The 18,223-nt window shown below is 58.3% G+C and overlaps 1 protein-coding gene across 2 annotated transcripts in view; it reads right to left on the bottom strand.

Annotated features, from left to right (window-relative positions):
- Positions 1 to 301: 301 nt before the first annotated feature.
- Positions 302 to 18,223, bottom strand: part of WNT7A (Wnt family member 7A) — a 59,868-nt gene continuing 41,946 nt past the window's right edge. For both annotated transcript variants that reach the window (XM_032458737.1, XM_032458736.1), the window contains exon 4: positions 302 to 2,575. In XM_032458737.1, the coding sequence (XP_032314628.1) occupies positions 2,096 to 2,575 (480 nt within the window). In that variant the 3' untranslated portion in view covers positions 302 to 2,095. The remainder of the gene's footprint in view (positions 2,576 to 18,223) is intronic.

Raw genomic sequence — 18,223 nt, 5'->3', positions numbered from 1 at the left:
TGGGAGCTTCAAGAAACTTCTGCGTGTTTTCTCCTCCCCTATCCATCCACCTGCCCATCCACCCATCCACTGACCCACCCATCCATTATCTATCCATCTCTCCATCCACCCATCCCTCCTTATCCATCCATCTACCCACCCACTGGCCCACCCACCAGCCCCCCCATCCATTATCTTTCCATCCACCCATTCACTTATCCATCCATCCATCCATCCACCCATCCACTCATCCCTTTACAAGCCTACTCGTCCTGGCACCCAAGTAAAGAAGAAAAAAATGGTCCAAGGGAAGAGGTCAACCAACCGTCCAGCCATTTTATTTGTCCATGCTGTGATCCAGGCCCAGTGCTGACACAGCCTAGACACTGAGGGGCTCCCAGTGCATGGGGCCATGGGCTGTGATCTCAGAGGTATCTGAGTTCATCAGCGTCCGTGGGCACAGAGTTCAGAGGTGCCATCTCTTGGTGGCTTAACACAATCGCCAAAGGTCCCTGCAGGCTGCCTCACACCACAAGCCCTCACCCACAAGCAGAGACACCCGGGACCAGCAGAGGCACAGGCACACACCACCCTGAATCTCCCAGGCCCGTGGAGAGAGAGACACAGACAGGCACACGCAGGGGCACCGGGAACAGACGCATGCCAGCACCCAGAAGTGCTTGAAGGTGCAGTCACACGACAAGCCCGAAGATTCCTAAAGTCTCACACACACGCACACACACACACAGAAATGCACATGGACACACATTAGAACATCCACAGCCTCCTGGAGGAGAGCATTCCAGTTTGAGAGGCACTGGATGAAGGTGGACCTGGAACAGAGGCCTCGTCCACACTTCTCTCTGCCAGTCTGCCCTGGGACTGTGACATCCAGGAAGCTTTGCTGGGCCCTGCTGCTCATGGGACCCCTTCCCGAGGACTGCACCTCACTGCCCCGGGGACACAGCACCGGCAGGGTGTCCTGGTGAGCGGGCTCCCTGAGCTGGCTTCTGCCAAGTGGCGATGACCTGTCCCTGTGATGGTCACACACTGCCAGGGGCACGAACCTGCTCACCACGTGGCTCATCACGAGGTCACCACTCGGGGACCCGACTCACCCGGTCTGAGCTCACCAGGCTGAGGCTGGGGGCTGCTTCCTTCCTGGGCAACACCAAGGACACCGCAGCCAGGCATCCGGGGCCATTTTCGCCCACTTGGCCATCAGAGCTAAAGAACTCAGCCATGTGAGGGTCCTCGTGGGGCCTGACCCCACACCCAGGCCTTGCCCCTCCTCACCCCAAAGGGAGCACCAGAATTAAGCAGTGGCACAAGCCGTGGAACGACACAGGCAGACTCGATATAAATAAAATATTCATATAAAAATAGTCTCTTACAAAATATTCTCTCTTATCCAGTGGCTCACTTTCCGGAAGGTGGAAGCTGCTGGGAGTCTTAATGCTCCCTCTCCTCTCTCTCTGTATCCCAAACTGGACTTTTCTAGTGGGGACGCATGAGCTGGGGAGGACTACAGGGTGGGGGACGTGTTCTGGAAAACGCCCCCAATTCTGGACCAGCTTAAATTTCTGAATAATTAGCAGCAAACAGCAAAAAAATATGTGTGTGTGTGTATATATCTATATACGTATAACGGATGTCTGCTCTGGGACTTGAAACACCTAGTGCTGCAAGGGGGTACTTGCCAAATCAGCTAGTAGGAATATCTGTGGAAAGAGCAGTTACGCACAGGTCTACTCGGCTCCTCGTCCTAGCGACAAACTTATCCCGCAAGGAAAGCTAGCGGTCCACTTTGATTGCAGAAAACGGATCCTGATGAGGTGGAAGGGTTCTTTTTAATTAAATAAATTAATATTATTTTTTATCAGAATAAACTGTTAAATATTGCTATGATGAGGCCCAGGGGTCCAGAGTTCCTGGCGGGAATGAAGGCTCTGCTTCGGCCGAGGAGGGTCCTGGGCGGTGTGGCCTGGACTACGCGGGGCCCTGGCGGGAAAGCCCGAGAGGTGCCCCCACAGCAGGAAAGACAAGCGGAGCGTTCCTGCAGCTCCCGGGGGAGGGCGGCCTGGGCGGCGGCGGTCCTCGGCGCCCGCCCCGCCGCTCACTTGCAGGTGTAGACCTCGGTGCGCTCGCTGCACGTGTTGCACTTGACGTAGCAGCACCAGTGGAACTTGCAGTTGCACTGCCACACGCGGGCGTACTGGTGGGTGTTGTAACCGCGGCCGCAGCACATGAGGTCACAGCCGCTGGCCTGGGGGGCCGTCTTGTTGCAGGCGCGGCCCTGCGTGCCCACGCTGCCCGTCACCGGGTCCTCCTCGCAGTAGTTGGGCGACTTCTCGATGTACACCAAGTCTGTGTCCATGGGCTTGCGGTAGGACAGCGGCTTCTTGATCTTCAGGAAGGTGGGCCGCTTGTTGCGGCTGGCGCGCACGGGCTCCACGTGGACCGCCTCGTTGTACTTGTCCTTGAGCACGTAGCCCAGCTCCCGGAACTGAGGCAGCGTGGTCCAGCAGGTCTTGGTGGTGCAGGAGCCCGACACGCCGTGGCACTTGCACTCCAGCTTCATGTTCTCCTCCAGGATCTGCGGGGCGGGTGGGGAGAGCACAGTGCACGTCACTGGCCGCGGCGGCCCGGGGACCCCAGCCCGCCCACCCCCTGCCCGCCTGGCCGGCTCTGGCTTTAGTTTCTCTTTTTGGTGCGGGAAGCCCAGACCTGGGTTCGGACCCCTCTCACCTGCCGCCTCCGTGCTGTGCCTTCCACCGGGACGGGCCTTCCCTCCCTGCCTCCCCACCCCGTGTGGTCCTTGCACAGGTGCGTAGATCAGTGCAGGCCAGTCCAGACCTCAGACAGGTTCTCTCTGTGCTGCACGGGCTTCAAATCATTTTTGAACCAACATTTAAAAACCAGAAGATGTTCAATGACAGATTTTCAGGGTTTTTTTTTGTCAAACAGCGCATCTGGCCACTCTGGAGCGATATTCAAATTATTTCATAGCCAGTGCGGCCGGGTGCTCACCTGCTGGCATAGGAGTTGGCCACAAATGCCAGCAGGGCAGCTCTGCTGTGTCTGGCTCACCACAGCCGCTGCCAGCACCGTCATGTGGCAGGAGTACCGGGAGCTGTACCAGCACCTGCCTCCTCTCCCACGGGTTGGCATCCCTCAACTTGCCACAATCCTTACTGCTCCCTGCTGCCTCCCTGACCTCAGCTCTGCCTTTCCAGAGCTGTGATTGCAGCGGACCCCGAGTCTGGGAGCCCTGACACTGATGCAGCCCACCCTGGCGCCCAGGCTAGCGGCTGTGCGCCTTCTTCTGAGTCCCAACACCTCTTGGGCTTCCAGCATCAAAGCATGAGAGGCAGCAGCATAAAAAGCATTCGGGCCCCAGGTTTGACCCCCAGATCTCACAGGAACGTGCTGTGTGCCCTCGGGCAGCTTCAGCACAGAGCTGCAGTTTCCCCGCAGGCAGGATGGAGATGCTGACAGCGCTTAACTACAATCATACAGTGAAGTCTGAGCAGAAACGAGAACGAGTCAGCTTCTGAGTACACACAAGGAGCTCGGATCTCCACGGTGCAACGTGGAGAGAAAGACGCTGGGTGTGAAATGGAGCGTACTGTATGATCCCCTGGTAGGAAGTTCAAGGGCAGGCAAAACTAATGACTGGTTTCCACTTAATCCTTATTCACACGGAAGGGCAGTGGGCCAGAGACGGTCCAGGTGCTGGATCTGGCTGGCCCTGCTTTGGAACATCCCAGCAGCAGGAGAAGCCAACATTTGCCTGCCCCACAGAACAGGGTATTTATATTGTTTTCAGGATTTTTTTTTTAATCTTTGTCTCTTTCCTTCCCTTCTTCCTTTTCTTCCTTCCTCCTTCCTTCCTTCCTTTCCCTCCCTCCCTCCCTCCTTCCCTCCCTCCCTCTTTCTTACTGTACATACAGTGAAGGAGGCACCTTTGGACTAAAGCTTCTCTTACTTTCTGATTATCTTCAGCCTGGTTTCATCCTAACAGAGACTGACCGCCGTGTGCCAGGCGCTGGCATGTGGCTGCACTCATGTACTAGTGGACACTTTGTGGGTCATGGTACCTGAGCGTCTTCGTGGTCCTTCGCTCAGACTCAGGCTGCCTTGAGTCTGATGAAAGGCTGAGTGCAAGACTGCGGAAGCGCCTGGACCCCGAGCCCTCCCCCGCGCGCGCCCTGGGCCCCGCTCTCACACGTCGCGCCTCATGTAGCTCCCGGGGCTACCGTGACCCCATGTCACAGGGCAAAGGCTGAGGCTTGGCTGACTCCCAGAGCTGGTCCGTGAGGCGCTCGGAGGCGAGGGTCTCACTGCCGAGGGGTGCGAATCAAGTGCCTGGTGGCTGCTTACTTGCTGACCTTGGGGTTGTCACAGCCCCTCTCTGGGCCTCAGTGGCCTTCAGTAAACAGAGTGAATGCAATTCCATCTTTTCTGACAAAAGTTAGGGTGCTGGAACAGAATCAGGTATTCAAAAAATAGCCATTAGTTCTGCCTCTGGACCTGGGCCTGTGCGGGTGCTGGGGACACGTGTGAGAGGGTAAGAATCCCGTGTCCAGGGGTGGGTCCGTGTCCAGGGTCCTCCCAGCCCCAGATGCTTGGCTGCAGGAGGAGGTGACGAGTGCCGGGTCACTATCCTCAGCAGAAGGGAAGGTCCCTGTGTTTCAACCCGTGTCTGCGATCAAGCAAGCAGCGATGCCGGAGGCAGCCTGGGCGTCTGGGGACAGGGGTCCTGGCTGGCGGAATGCTCTGGTTCCAGGACACCTTGCGGGACGGAGCACTTACTGAGCTCTGACACCTGCATCCGACCTCTGCACACGTGCAGCTGGTAGTGGGCGAGCACCCCCTGGATAACAGAGGTGTCTGTTGGTCGTCAGGGAGGAGACAGTTCCCAGATGTCTAGCCCACTTTTCGCGTTGGCCTAAATACTGTGGGGAAGAGTGAGCAAGGTTCAGAGGGTGCTGTGTGCTGGGGGCTGAGGACTGTCTCTGAGGCCTGGCTGATGGAGATTTTAGTGCAGTTAGAGACGTCAACACACATGCCCGGGGGTGTTCTGATTCTGCCACTACTGAGTGTTGGCAAGGACGCAGAGCACCGGGAACACTGCCCGGGGCCAGATGGAGCTGAAGGTGCAAGGAGCTGGGCCTCGGACGTGCCATGTCCAAGGTGTGTGCCCCAGGGAACCATAGGCTTGTGTGCACAGCTGCGTCCGTGATGGCTCCAAACTGGGCACTGTTGTCCATCTGCAGTAAAATGGATCAACAGAGGTGCATGCGGGACAGGACACACGGGGGCAGCGGCAGTGAACAGCCATGGTGACAGAGGCCAACCTCAGACACGGAGGGAAGAGGCAATGGTAAGAGAACCACAGAGTGACGTCAGGTGTTTGGAGTTCAACGGCGGCAAAACTGGACTGTGCTGTTTAGGGGCACAGATGGAGGGGATGTGTGTAATGACAAGTAAGGAACGAGGGTCACAGGGACCAGGACAGTGGGTGTCCCTGGGGAGGGGGGAGGGACTGTGATGGCGCCCGGGGTTCTGGAATTTGTAAAAATGCAGTGGGTACAGGAGCCAAGGAGCACATGGAAGGAGGCTCAGCACCATTAGCCGCCAGGGAAACACAAATCAGAACCACGGTGCCCCTCACACGCGCTAGGACGGTTACAGGGAGAGAGCCAGACATGAGAGCTGTTAGTGAGGACGTGGAGAAATGGGAACCCTCACCCACAGCTGGTGGGAAGTGAAATGGTGCGGTTCCCCAAAGGGTTAAACGTGGGGTCACCGTGTGACCCAGCATCGTGATCTCGATGTTTGGGTCTCCCACTCCCCAGTACATTGAAATCCTAACCTCCAGAGTGGTATCAGGTGGGGCCTTTGGGGGCGTTCTCAAATCATGAGGGTGAAGCCCTCGTGAATGGGATCAGGGCCTCACGAGAGACCCCTCGCCCCTTGTTCTGTGTGCAGACACAGAGAGGAGGCCCCTGCTCGGGACCAGGAAGAGCACCTTCTGCCAGGACACACTGTGCTGGCACCCTCATCTTGGACTTCTAGCCTCCAGAACTGTGCCACCCAGTCTGGGGCATTTTGTTGCAGCCACTCGGGCATACCGAGACACCCAGCACGCCTGCTCCCAGGTGTATACCCGGGAGAAATGAAAACACACGTCCACGTGAAAAACTCAGAGGAGTGTTTACAGCAGTATTCTTTAGAACAGCCACAAAGTGCTAAGTGGAAACAACCCAAACGACCATCATCAGCTGGTGAACAGGTAAAATGTGGCGTATCCCTGCCGTGGAATATTATTCAGCCATAAAAAGGAGCAAAGTGCCAACACCTGCTACAATGTGGACGGAGCTTGGAAACAGGATGCTTGGGGGAAAAGCCGGACACAAGTGACTGCGTACTGCGCCACTGCATTTGGATGCATTGTCCAGAACAGGCAGATCAGTGGCGACTGAAGGTAGATGAGTGTGCAGGGAGGAGGCTGGAGAAATAGGGGGTGACCGCCAAATGCTACAGGCTTCTTTGCGAGGTAAACTGATCATGGTGATGGTTGAACATGTCACCAAATACGTTAAAAAGTGTTGACCTGTGCACTTTAAATGAGTGTGTCGTACAGTGTGTGAACTATACTGTGACAACCTTTTTTAAGTCCCCGGTAGGTTGTAGTGAGGACGTGTGCATTGTATTTGTGGGTCTGTGACAACAAATGCTTCCTCAGCCACCAGCCCCAGTGGCAGGGCCGGGTGGGCAGGGCGGGGCCGCCGCCTGCACATGGCCTCCCAGCCCTCTGTGGCCACCCGTGGCCTGAGGCTGTGGCGGGATTTGTGTATGGTCCCTAATCAGATGACACGCAGCCCGTTAACCCTGCAAGCTCTGCATTTTGAGAGCCTCAGTGACCGCATTATGTCCGCATTAAGCTGGGCGTGATCATGGCTGCCCTGGCCAGGGCTGGTCACCCCGATGGGCACCAAGCCCTCTCCCCAGGCAGGGACAACAGCAGAGGGAGCCTGTGTGAGACACAGCCGCATTCTCTGCACCCTCTGCTCCCATCCTGGGGCCAGGCTGGCTCCCAGCGTCAGAGCTGCCCAGGGGGTCTTCTGGGGTTCCCCTTACACTTGAAGAGCCTGGGTTGTGATTCAGTGTCGAATGGTTGAGGTTTTCAGGCTCTAAGAGGACGTGATTCCGTGCCCCGGCCCAGCTGCCGGGCGCACGGCAGGTGCTCTCAGGAAATGCCCAGGGACAAATCACACTCCTGCATCACCAGGACACCCAGCCCATGCAACCAGCCTGAACATTCAGGGTCCTCGAGGCCCTGCCTGGCTGGGCACCCACCCTGCACTACTGGATGGAGGGGATGTCAGAGGGCCCAGGGGAGAGGGGCCATCAGGGCTCTCGGGGTCTCGGGCTCAGCCGTTGTACCACCCTGTGATGTGGAGATGCCCCCTGCAAAAGGAAAGCAAATGAGAACTAGATGGTGAGGCCGAGTCTGGCAGGTGGTGCCTGGTACGTGGCCTCAGCAGGGCCAGCACACGCCTGGTTCTCCTTCCACCTCTCGCCCCACCTGACAGCGGTCGGGGGCCTCCGGTGACGACGAGGGGGCTGTGTTCCCTCCTCTCCCCTACCTGTCTCCTCTGGTCAGGCAGGGCAGGGACTGGCCTTCATAGGAGCTGAGGGCACGTGCTAAGCACCTACTGTGTGCCGGCACCATGCAGGTCTGGGGACTGGGAAGAGGAAATCAGATGAAGCTGCCACCCATGTAAAGAGCCTGGGGTGGCGGGGAGAGGAGCCAGCACCTGCTTCAAGTAACAGAATAGGTGAGATGAAAATGGGACAGGAGTAGGGCTGGAGAGCGAGGGCGGAGCCCGGGGGAGGCCGGCGGCACGTGGCAGACTCGCTCTCACTTTCGTTTCCACCTGGAGGAAGCGGGGCAGAGCGCCCGGGGCTTCTGCAGAACAGGACGGAGACCAGGCGGCGACCAGGCTGCCGCCCAGGCGCTGAGACTGCGTGGGGGCGGGGCGGGGGGCGCCCCACGGGGGCCTATGGGCCGTGCTAAAGAGGTGCAACGGTTTTTCTTACTCAGTTTTTTAAAAATGAACTTTATTCTTTAAAAGTTATATATTTATAGAAAAATTGTGACGAGTGCAGAGTTCCCACACCTCCTGTATCCAGCTTTGCCTAGGACTAACGTCTTACACAAGTGTGGAAATGATTTAATGAGGCCACGTGAATTTATTATTATTAACTGAAGTCCATACTTCATTCAGATTCCCCTGGTTGATACCTTATGTCCTTTTTCTGTTCCAGGACCCCATCCAGGCCACCACATGGCATTTAGTCACCCTGTCTCCTTGGGCCAGGAGATGGGATTTTATTGTGTGTGGACAGGGAAGCCAGTGGCGGCCAGGAGCAGGATTTATGATTTTAAAAAGACCTCACAGAGGCTGTAACAAATGCACCGCTCTCTCTGGTGCAGGGAGACATGTATGTGAGGACAGGGGTATATGGGAAATCTCTGTACCCTCTGCTCAGCTTTTCTGTGAACCTAAAATTGCCATGAAACAATAGTATATTTTTAAAAAAAATCCCAGGAGAGAAGCTGTAAGGAGGGACTGTCTCTGGAGCTGAGACTTGGCTGTCCCTGCTGCTGGCTCGGTGTCCTCGCTGGGCCTGTGTCTCCCCACTGTGAACTTCAGGGTTTGAGCTAAATGATTTCCAAGGCTGCCTCTGGCTCTCCGAGAATCCTGACCTTGTATCCACCCTGCTCTTTACCCAGAGTGTTCTCAGACCTCTGCAGCATCTGAGTGTCCTGCACCTGCTGAGAGATGGGCATTTCCATCCCATTTCACAGGTGAGGAAACTGAGGCTCAGAGAAACAAAGGGATTTAATAACCAAGACCACAGAGGGGGCCGGATCCCCTCTGTGCGTCTCTCCAGACCACTCCCCACTCTTCCCGTCCAGCTCCCTGCCCCAGGCAGCTTGACTGTGCTGCGCCCCCGTGAGCTGGCTCTAGTCCCCCGATGATTCCTATGGGTAAGTGGTTTGGCCCAGGGCACACTGGCCGTGGGATGGTTTGAGTGCAGCCCTTCCAGGTGGGAGGGACTGGAGGGGCCCCGAGGGCAGGAGTGAAGTCCTGGTAGTTATTCCTCCTGCTCCTCCCCCCTGGCCCACAGGGTGGCTGTGTTCCCCTATCAAAGGTCACAGCTCCTGCTCCGACGGCCTTCCTGTTCAGTCCCCTGAGATGCTAGCAGCTCGACCTCCTGGTCCTTCAGGCCTGAGGAGTGATGGCCCCGCTGTTGCCAGCCCCAGGGAGCTGCACCACCCCCTGGGTTCCTTTAATCCTGTTCTCTGTACTTAGTAGCAATCTGGTTTTGGGGAGGGCTTTTTAAAAAATTTTTTTTCTGTTTTTTTAAGAAAATGGAGGTACAGGGGGTTGAACCCAGGACCTTGTGGATGCTAAACATGTGCTCTACCACTGAGCTGTACCCACACCCCAGCAATCTCTCTTTTTTAAGCAGCTCTATTGCAGTATAATGCACACACCGTATGATTCACTTGCTTAACAATTACGATTCAGTGGTTTTGAGTACATGCTGAGTTGTGTAACCATCACCACCATCTAATTTTAGGACATTCCTCATCACCCTGAATGAGCCCCCGTGGCCATCAGTAGTCACCCCCCATTTCTCCCTTCCTCTCCACCCCCGGCAACCACTAATCTACTTTCTGTCTTTACAGATTTGCCTATTCCGGCCATTTCATATAAATGCACTCGTACAGTATGCGGCTTTTTGTGTGTCCCGTCTGCTTCCTCCACATAATGCTTTCAGAGCTCATCAGGGTGCAGTGTGTGTCAGCACTTTCCTCCTTTTTATGGCTGAATAATATTCCATTGTAGGGCCATGCCACCCTCTATCCACCTATTCATCTGTTGTTGGCCTGCAGTTTCCGATGAAACTCTACTGAATTTCCCAGCTGGAGTGTGCCTGGGGTCCTGGCCTCGACCCCAGCATGACACATAGTCCTCAGGGCATAACCAAGGACGAGCCCCGCCTCTTGACTCCCAGCCTTAGCTCTTTTCTCCTCGTCCATCTCTGGGCTCGGCACCTGCTGGTCCTTATCTGGAAGGCCGATCTTTACTGCCATTACAGAAGCTCGACCCAACAATTCCACCGCAGAATATGTGCCCTCTAGGGAGGCTCCTGCATGTGCAAAATGACAGCCTCACTGAGGCAGTATCTGAAACACCAAAAGGCTGAAAGAATGTAAAGGTCCAGCAATGGGGACTGGTTCTGCAAATCACAGTGCGCCTTAAACTGGAGTGTCCTGCAGCTGCCAGAGAGAACGAGGCGGCCCTGTCCTTTCCAGTGCGGTACGTGGTGGAGAAAACAGAGGTGCAGGAAAGAACGCAGAACGTGGGCTCGTTGGTGCGAGAGAGAAGAGACCTGCACGTGCGTGTCCCCAAGAGCCTGGAGCACCATCTCTGGAAGAAGACATGAGGCACGGGTAGTAGCAGCCGCCTCCAGGGAGGGTGGCCGGCACCAAGGGCCTTGCTTTTCTTAGGGTGGCCCTTTGTGCCACTCGCCTGCTCTGCCGCGTCAGAGGAGAAAGTCAGCTCCTCCGCAAAGCCTTCCCGGATTGCCAGGGCAGTCACTGAGCCCCTTCGGGTCTCCCTGGGCGTCCTGGGCTGCTGGGCGCTTCTCACCTTGTCCCCGTGTTGACCGTCTAACCTGTCAGCATCCCCATCGGGCTAGCAGCTCTCTGTGGTGGGTGGTCGTGGAGATAGACCACTCAAACCCCCCCCTCACAGCTACATGTGCTGGTAAACAGGGTATCAAACAGGAAAAAAGCCCTGTTTTGCAGTGTTTGCCAATTCCTGTGGGATAAAAATGCTCCCACCACAGCCAGTTTTAAGCTACTAATGGTTTAACAATCAGCTTGCAAATCTCTAATCTCTAACACTGGGGCTTGTAAGTGATAGGGGCCCTCTTCAGCACACAGCCTCCAGCTGCCAGATCCCCAGGGCTCTGGCCCGGCCACAGATACCTGCAACCCTGCCTGCAGCTGGGACCGTGAGGGGCAGGGGTCACGGTCCGGCCACTCTGATGGGCAGTACCTGCCCCACAGCCCCCACCGAGGCTTTGCGGGGCCGGCATCATAGCCCCACTTCTGCCCCGACCTGCTCCCTGCCTCTCCCTTCACCGGCCACTAGTGAACAGCTTGGACCAGAAAGCCTCTGCTCCCAGAGAAGCCCACCTGTGACACTCCTCGGGGGCTGGGGCTAGGACTGCCCCTCCACCTCCCAGCCTCGGGCCGAGCGCCTGGCCTGGAGCAGGTGCTGGCCAGGTGCAAGAGGAAAGAAGGACCTAGTGTGCCTGCTGCCCTGTGCCTTTCACTCACTCACTTTGCACTGAGCACCTACTGTGTGCTGCGGGCATCACCCCTGCTGGGGAGGCCCTGGGAGGACCGTGATGCAAGCAGATGCTGTCCCCGCCTTCTGAGCCTGCAGACCCACGCCAGAAGCAGCCAGGGAATGAACGCTCCCCCTAAATCTAAGTGGGTGAGTGCTGCAAAGAGTGAAACAGAGCGCGAAGAAAATGCGACCCAGGAGGAGCTGCTCTGTGTGCAGCTCCAGGAAGCCTTCCCCGACAAGGCAAGGATACCTTAGAATCAGCCAAACTTCCCTAACTGGGGGACAGCCAGTGCACACCAGGGAACAGCACGTGCCAAGGCCCAGAGGTAGGAGGGATGCGGTCCATCCTGGAGACAAGGGAGGTGGGAGGGATGTAGTCCACCCCCCCACCACCACCAGGAGAGGAGGGAGGTGGGAGGGATGTAGTCCACCCCCCCCCACCAGGAGAGGAGGGAGATGGGAGGGATGTGCCTGCCCAGGAGAGGAGGGAGGAGACAGGTGTAGCTGGGGCACTGTGAGAGGGAGTTGGATCTGGGAGGCAGCAGGGCCAGACGCTCAGGTCAGGAAGGTATCTGGATTTTCCGTGAGCTGAGAAGTGCCATGAAGGGGCTTTTGTGCAGGGGAGTGACGTGGTATGACTGACACCTTGAAAGATCATTCCAGAGAGAGTGGAAATTATGTCAGAGAGTCAGAGTGGCTAGATGGAGATCTGGAGGGAAGCTGCCCCATCACCCAGGCCAGAGAGGATGGTGTCTCGGAGGAAGGCAGTGGCAGGGGAGGGAAGAGGGTGTACTCGGTGGGGGAGGACCGCGGGGGGACTCACGGGCCTCTGATGGGTATGGAGGCTGCGCACAAAGACAGGGAACCAGGAGAGGGGCCAGGCTTGAGGAAGTGCAGGAGCTGAGGGCATCATGAGGACATTCCAGGCACGCTGAGTGGCCAGGAAGAGGGGCCTCTGGGGAGCAAAAGGGTCTTTTGGTGCCACTGAAATCTGGCCCTAGTCAGCACGGGTGTCCACAGGGGTAATCCCAGTCAGGATTCAGTCACTTCCAGAGACTAAATGAAACAGGTGGTTGAAACCAGCCAAAAGTGGGACAAATACCTATAATTTGGGGTATTAAAAAGAAAATGATTGCAGAAGATGGGAGATGGAGAAAGATGAAAGCTTTAGATGACCACTAGCTCACTATGAGCAAAGAAGCTGCTAAAAAGCCAACCATCTGAGGCCAGATTAACTGAGTCTAGCGCTCATGATATGGGAGGAGATGGTCTTGCTCTGATTTTCAGAACTGGACTCCACCCCAGCAGACGGATGGAACCAGAGAGCACGTGGAGAGAAGGGGGCAGGAGAGCCCAGGCTGAAGGAGCTGGAGCTGCTCAGTGTAGAGAAGGCAGTTGCTGCGGCCCTGGTCGTTGCCCCCTTACACTCTGCAGGCCTGTCCTGGGGCAGGCTGAGTGGGAGGGACTGTGCGTCTGTCTAGAGGACAGGACCGAGAGGGGAGTCACAGGCAGCAGATCCCAGCTCTCCGAGAGGCCAGCATCCCCACGGGCTGACCAGTGCTGGAGGGGCTGCCGGGAGGTGTGAGCTCCCCTTCCTGGGAGGGCGTGGGTGCAGCAGCTGGGGTCTGCAGTGGGGGTTCCTGCACCAGGTAGGGTAGGGCTGCTCTCAGTCGGCTTCTCTGTCCCCCAGCCCAGCCCCAAACCTGTCTGGAGCAGTAGGAAGGATTTTCCGCACCACTGGAGGGAGAAAAATCTATCAATTTCTGACAGGTCCCCCAGGAAGTGCCAACAATGTACCAGGTGCTGCCCAGAGCCCAGAATTACCAGGGCGGGGTTCTCAGTCCTAGGAGGGGCCTTAGGAGAAACTTGGCTCCGGAAAACTCCTGATTCATCACGCTGCACAGATACTGTCGGAGCTGGCCTCCGGGGCTGTCCCGGCTCTCAGGGCTGCCCAGGGGGTCTGGGGGTGGGCCTCCTGGAGAAGGAAGGGGTTCTGGCGGGGGGGAGGCCAGACAGTGACCCCCAGCTCCCACACATCCGTGCCCCACAGTGCTCCTGCAGCCAGGAGCCTCTGCCGCCTCCCCAGCACCGAGAGGCGTCTCGGCTTTAAAATCCAAAGCCCTGTGCCAGGGTGGAACTCCGCTGCTCCCTTGCTGCTCCCTTTCGCTGCCCCCGGGAGGACATAACGCCCCCAGCACAGGCCTGGAGGGTTTCCCCACCGCACGGCGATCGGCCCCGCCTCTGGGAGTGCACCTCTGCCCACGCCCAGCCCAGCCCTTCGAGGGCCTCCACCGACGCCACCTCTCCCTCAGGGTGCGCTGCCCCTGCCCCACCCAGCCCCAGCAGGGCTCCTCTAGCACGGACCTCTCCCCCCTGGCCCACTCTTGGCCCCCTCCCCCCACGCCCCGTTTTACAGCCAGCGCGGTGGGGCCTTTGAGCCCTGTAACCCCTGACTCCCCAGTGAGGCCTTCCCCAGCCACGGACACTAAAGTAGCGATCTCACTGGTTGTCGCTCCCAGTCCCCACTAGGCATTGCTAAGGACGGGCTGTGACTCACGCAAGTCAGGGCCAATCAGAGTGAGTCCTGAGGATTCGGTGCAAACGGGAGACAAGAACTGTTGGTTATTTCCCACCGATGTGACGATGTGACGGGGAGGGGTGTGGAGGCCGGAGCTGTGGACGGGCAGGCGAGTCTGACTAACAATGCAGAGCTGAGACATGGGGTGCGGGGTGTGCGGACTCAGCTCCTGGGTCAGGCTGGCGCTGCGCTCATTACCCCAGCACCATTTGGGTCCATGAGCTAACGAATTCCCTTTGTTTTTAAGCCGGCTTGAGTTGGGTTTCTCTTACAGATTAAAGTGTCCCAGCGGGCACAGGGGGCCTTTGATCTGTGCAGTGAGATGCTTTAGGTAAACCCAGCAGCCAATCCTCAGTCTGTGGGTGTTAAGTCACAGCAGGGAGCAGATCAGAGGGCCTTGGGGAGGCCAGGCCCTCGAGGCGGGAGGCCGCAGCTCCGGGCCAGCTGGGCATCTGCTGCCTCTGTCCATCTGATCCCCTCCACTGCTGGCCATCCTGGCTCCTCGCAGGGAGAGGTCAGTTCTGGACCGTCTGTGTCCCAGGTGATGAGCAGGGACCCAGGCAATCAGCACCAGTCTCAGTATGGCCGCACGTTGTGACAAAAGGCAGCCTGAAGCAGGGGAGGGGGCACCAGTGTCAGGGCCAGGTAGCCCAACAACCCGGGTCAAATCCTACCTCTGGCCACTCCATGCTGGTGACGGCAGAAGCGGCCAAAGGGAAAGGGAACAGGGCACACCCCCTGTCTGGCCCGCCTAGTCCCTATCACAGCTTGCCTGCCTCTAACCTCAGGGCACCACCTGATAAAAAGAGGCCAGAGAGCACGACTTCTTGTCTCTCCTTGGATGCTGTGGTGTGAGAGTGTGACTCCTGGAGCGCAGGCAGCCATCTTGTGACCAAAAGGCAAGAGAAGCAGAGGCTGATGAGGGGACAGCAGCAAGTGGGAGCATGGGAGCAGCCTGGACTCAGAGACTGTCAAGCCTCTGAAAGAAACTATGTCCAGACTTTTGTAAGAAAAAGCCACCTCCTATCATTGAAGTCGCATCTAATAAAATACCTGTTACTTGGGACCAAATGCATCTTCAACGATCCACTCCTTGTGAAGTTGGAGCAAGTCTTTCCTCAAAAGGAATGGCGGGACATAGGAGGGCGGTCCTCCCTCCTAGGAGGGCCTGGTGCAGTACGTAGCCCGTCACGGGCCCCTAACCTGTGAGTTTTCCCTTTTCTTGCAGTCAGTGCTGGGCTGAGCTGGCGTAGGGCTGGAAGGGCAGGTGAGGGACAGGGTTGTGGAGCGGAAGGAGCATCAAAGGTCCTGGTTCTGCCTGTACATGGCTGTGTGGCAGCTGGCAAGTCCCTTTCCTTCTCTGGGCCCTGTTTACCCAGCCTGGACCAGGAAGGTGCCAGAGGATCATCTCCAAGAAAGAAAACAGGGGCACATTCTCCCAGAGTCACGGGGGCAGGAGTCAACCTCTGGGTGGCGCAGCAGCGCAGAGACACGAGGGAGTGACCATTTCCCAAAGAGGTCATCGTGAGTGCCCAGTGGCCCCGCAGAAGCAGCTGCGGCCCTTCACCCCGGCTCCTGCCCGGGCCCACTCGTCTGTCACCTTCCCTGTGGTACCCCTGTGGTACCCCCGCCCGCCGCCCTCCAGCTCCTGACACTGCTGCCGCCTGCATGGGAGCCCAGGGCGTCGGGAGGAACCCCCAAGACCATCTGCCCTCACACCATCCGCTCCGGTCCCTGCAGCCTCCTTCCCCATCCTTGCCACCACTGGCACGTTCTCCCACTCTCTGACCCCAGCCACCCTCTCCCAGCAGGAGACCTGGTTCCCGAACTTTCTCCAAAACCCCCGAGGCAGCGGGCCACCTGGGAGAGGTGGGCACCAGTCAGGGAAGCCACGGCCTTGGCTCTGTCTCCTGTCCAACAGAACGCAGCCCAGGGAGGCAGCGTCAGGCCGCGATGACCCAAGGCACGGTGCCCGCCGATGCGGGCTCTCGGGAAAGGCAGCTGGATTATTCTGGTTGTTAAGTCATTGATGGCACTGTGTGACATACTTGAGTGGGACAAGAGTGGGGACAGGAACATCTCCGACGGAGCCCCACGTGGGCCCCGTGTGCAAGCGGCCCCGCGTTACAACCTCCTGTTTGAACACCCGTCCCTCCTGCCAGACCGTGAGCCCCACGAGGGCAGGAACCATGCCCAACTCCAGTAAAGCCACTGGCAGCATCAGCCGGCGTTCCAAGTGCCTGACAGACAGCAACCCACTGAATCCGCACGGCGTCCCTAGGAGGAGATTTACCTCCACTGTCCCCAGGTTCCAGGTGAGGGCGCAGAGGCACCGGGGGCCACAGTTAGGAAGCGCAGGGACCGGCACTGGAACAGGCAGTCTGGCCCCAGGGCTAAGGGAAGCCGCTGAGCAGAAGGTAGGCGGGTGTGCCGGCATAGCCGCGCTCCCGCAGGCCTCGGCCACAGGGCTGGGTGTTGTAGTGGACACCATGGGGCCCACCCAGGTCCTCCTCCGGGACCAAGCACTCACTGCCCAGCTGCCCGAGTGTTGGCTGCTGAGGTCCAGGGGGCCGCCTCCCCCGAGGTCGTGCCCTCTCCACTGGCTGGCTGATGCTGGGGACCAAGGCCGGATCTCCCTGCCTCCACCAGGGACAAGTCTACGGGGCCATTCCAGCCCCAGGGCTTCTCTGGGACCAGCCAGAGCTTCTGCTGCCGCTGCGTCATAGCCCAGCTTCCCTCCCTCACCTCCCCACAGGTGCAGGCGAGAGGCTCTGCATGCAGATTGCCAGGTCAGGGGCCCTTTCCAAGGATGGTGATCTGAGACAGGAACTCAGCGGGCAGGCAGCCTGGACCCCACCACATGCACATGCACACGCACACACGGACCACAGGTGTGAGCGCTGCCCTGGGGGGGCTGTGGGCGGGGAGCGCACAGCCGACACTGCACCCCTGCTCCTTCTGCTCCCTTCCTGCTCCTCCCCCATCTCCTCTTCCTCCCCCCCCCCCAAGTCGATCCATCATGAGCAGAAAGCTTCATTTCAGCCGCCACAGCTGTATTCCTCTGGGCAACTCGGATGAAAGGTGGGGAAGGAGCTTTCTTTTTTCTTTTGGTAAACATTTGGAGTATTTTCTTCTTGGTCGCATTCTTTGAGGCATATTGGATGCCCTGACTTTAAGCAGGTATTCCTGCCTGCCTCGGGTGGGGACAGGACGGCAGGGCAAAGCTGCGTTCCCCAGGCCAGGGCCACTGGAATGCAGCCGGGTCAGCCCCGACGGTGGGAGGCGCATCTCTATCCAGGGCCCCGGGGGAAGGGGTGCCCCCCAGTCCCGGGCAAGGGGCCTCCTGGCCTCGACTGGGACCCTCTGAAATCGGTGCTGGCTGGGTTACAACTGCTCAGACACCGTCTGTGCCCCCTGGTGTCCTGGGGTTGAAGCCCGGAGGCCCTTGCCTGGCTCTCTAGGCCTCCACACCCTGGCCTCTGCCAACTTTGGAGCCTGGCAGAAACCGTGTCTCATGGACAAACACCCCTCACCCCCAGACTTGTCTCTGCTAGGTCCCCACGCCCCCGCCACACCCCTGCTGTCACATGTGAGGGCACACTTACCGCCCCCTCCCTCGCAGCCACACACACACGACCCATGTGCTCACACACAGACCCCTCACACGTGTATGCTCCCGGCAGCCCCACCGCTCCCTACACACGCCATTCTCCCCGGAACAGCACCTGCTTACACGGTCACACGGCACACGCACAAGGCCCCGCGCACAGGGTCACACACTGATGCTCACGTTCACCCGTCAGGGGTGCCCGGACGGTGGAGGCAGCGGGGGCTCCCTGTGTGGCCAGCCCGGGCCCGGGGCGGCCTCCACGGGGCTCACCTGCTCACCGTGGCCGCCCCTGGTAGAGGTGGAACACAGGAGACCCACTGGGCAACGGCTGCCGGACTCACCGCCGGGCGGCCTCAGACGGGGTCTGCCCGCAGCCCTGAGTGACGCAGTCAGGGACCCCAGCCACAGCTGAGGGCCCGCAAGGCCGGCGGGAGCGGGGCAAGCCCTCCAGCACACCTTCCTCCCAACTTCTTTTGTCTGTTTTTTGAGGGTTTTTTTTTTTTCTTTTTCAAACTGAAGCCTGGTAGGGTTACAATGCTGTGTTAATTTCTGGTGTAGATTTCATAGTGGTTCAGTCACACATGCCTCCCAACTTTTGACGCATCAGTGAAC

Source organism: Camelus ferus, chromosome 17, assembly GCF_009834535.1.
Source record: "Camelus ferus isolate YT-003-E chromosome 17, BCGSAC_Cfer_1.0, whole genome shotgun sequence".
NCBI lineage: Eukaryota > Metazoa > Chordata > Mammalia > Artiodactyla > Camelidae > Camelus > Camelus ferus.
The sequence above is the reverse complement of the archived record's forward strand: the minus strand, read 5'-3'. Positions and strand labels throughout refer to the sequence as shown.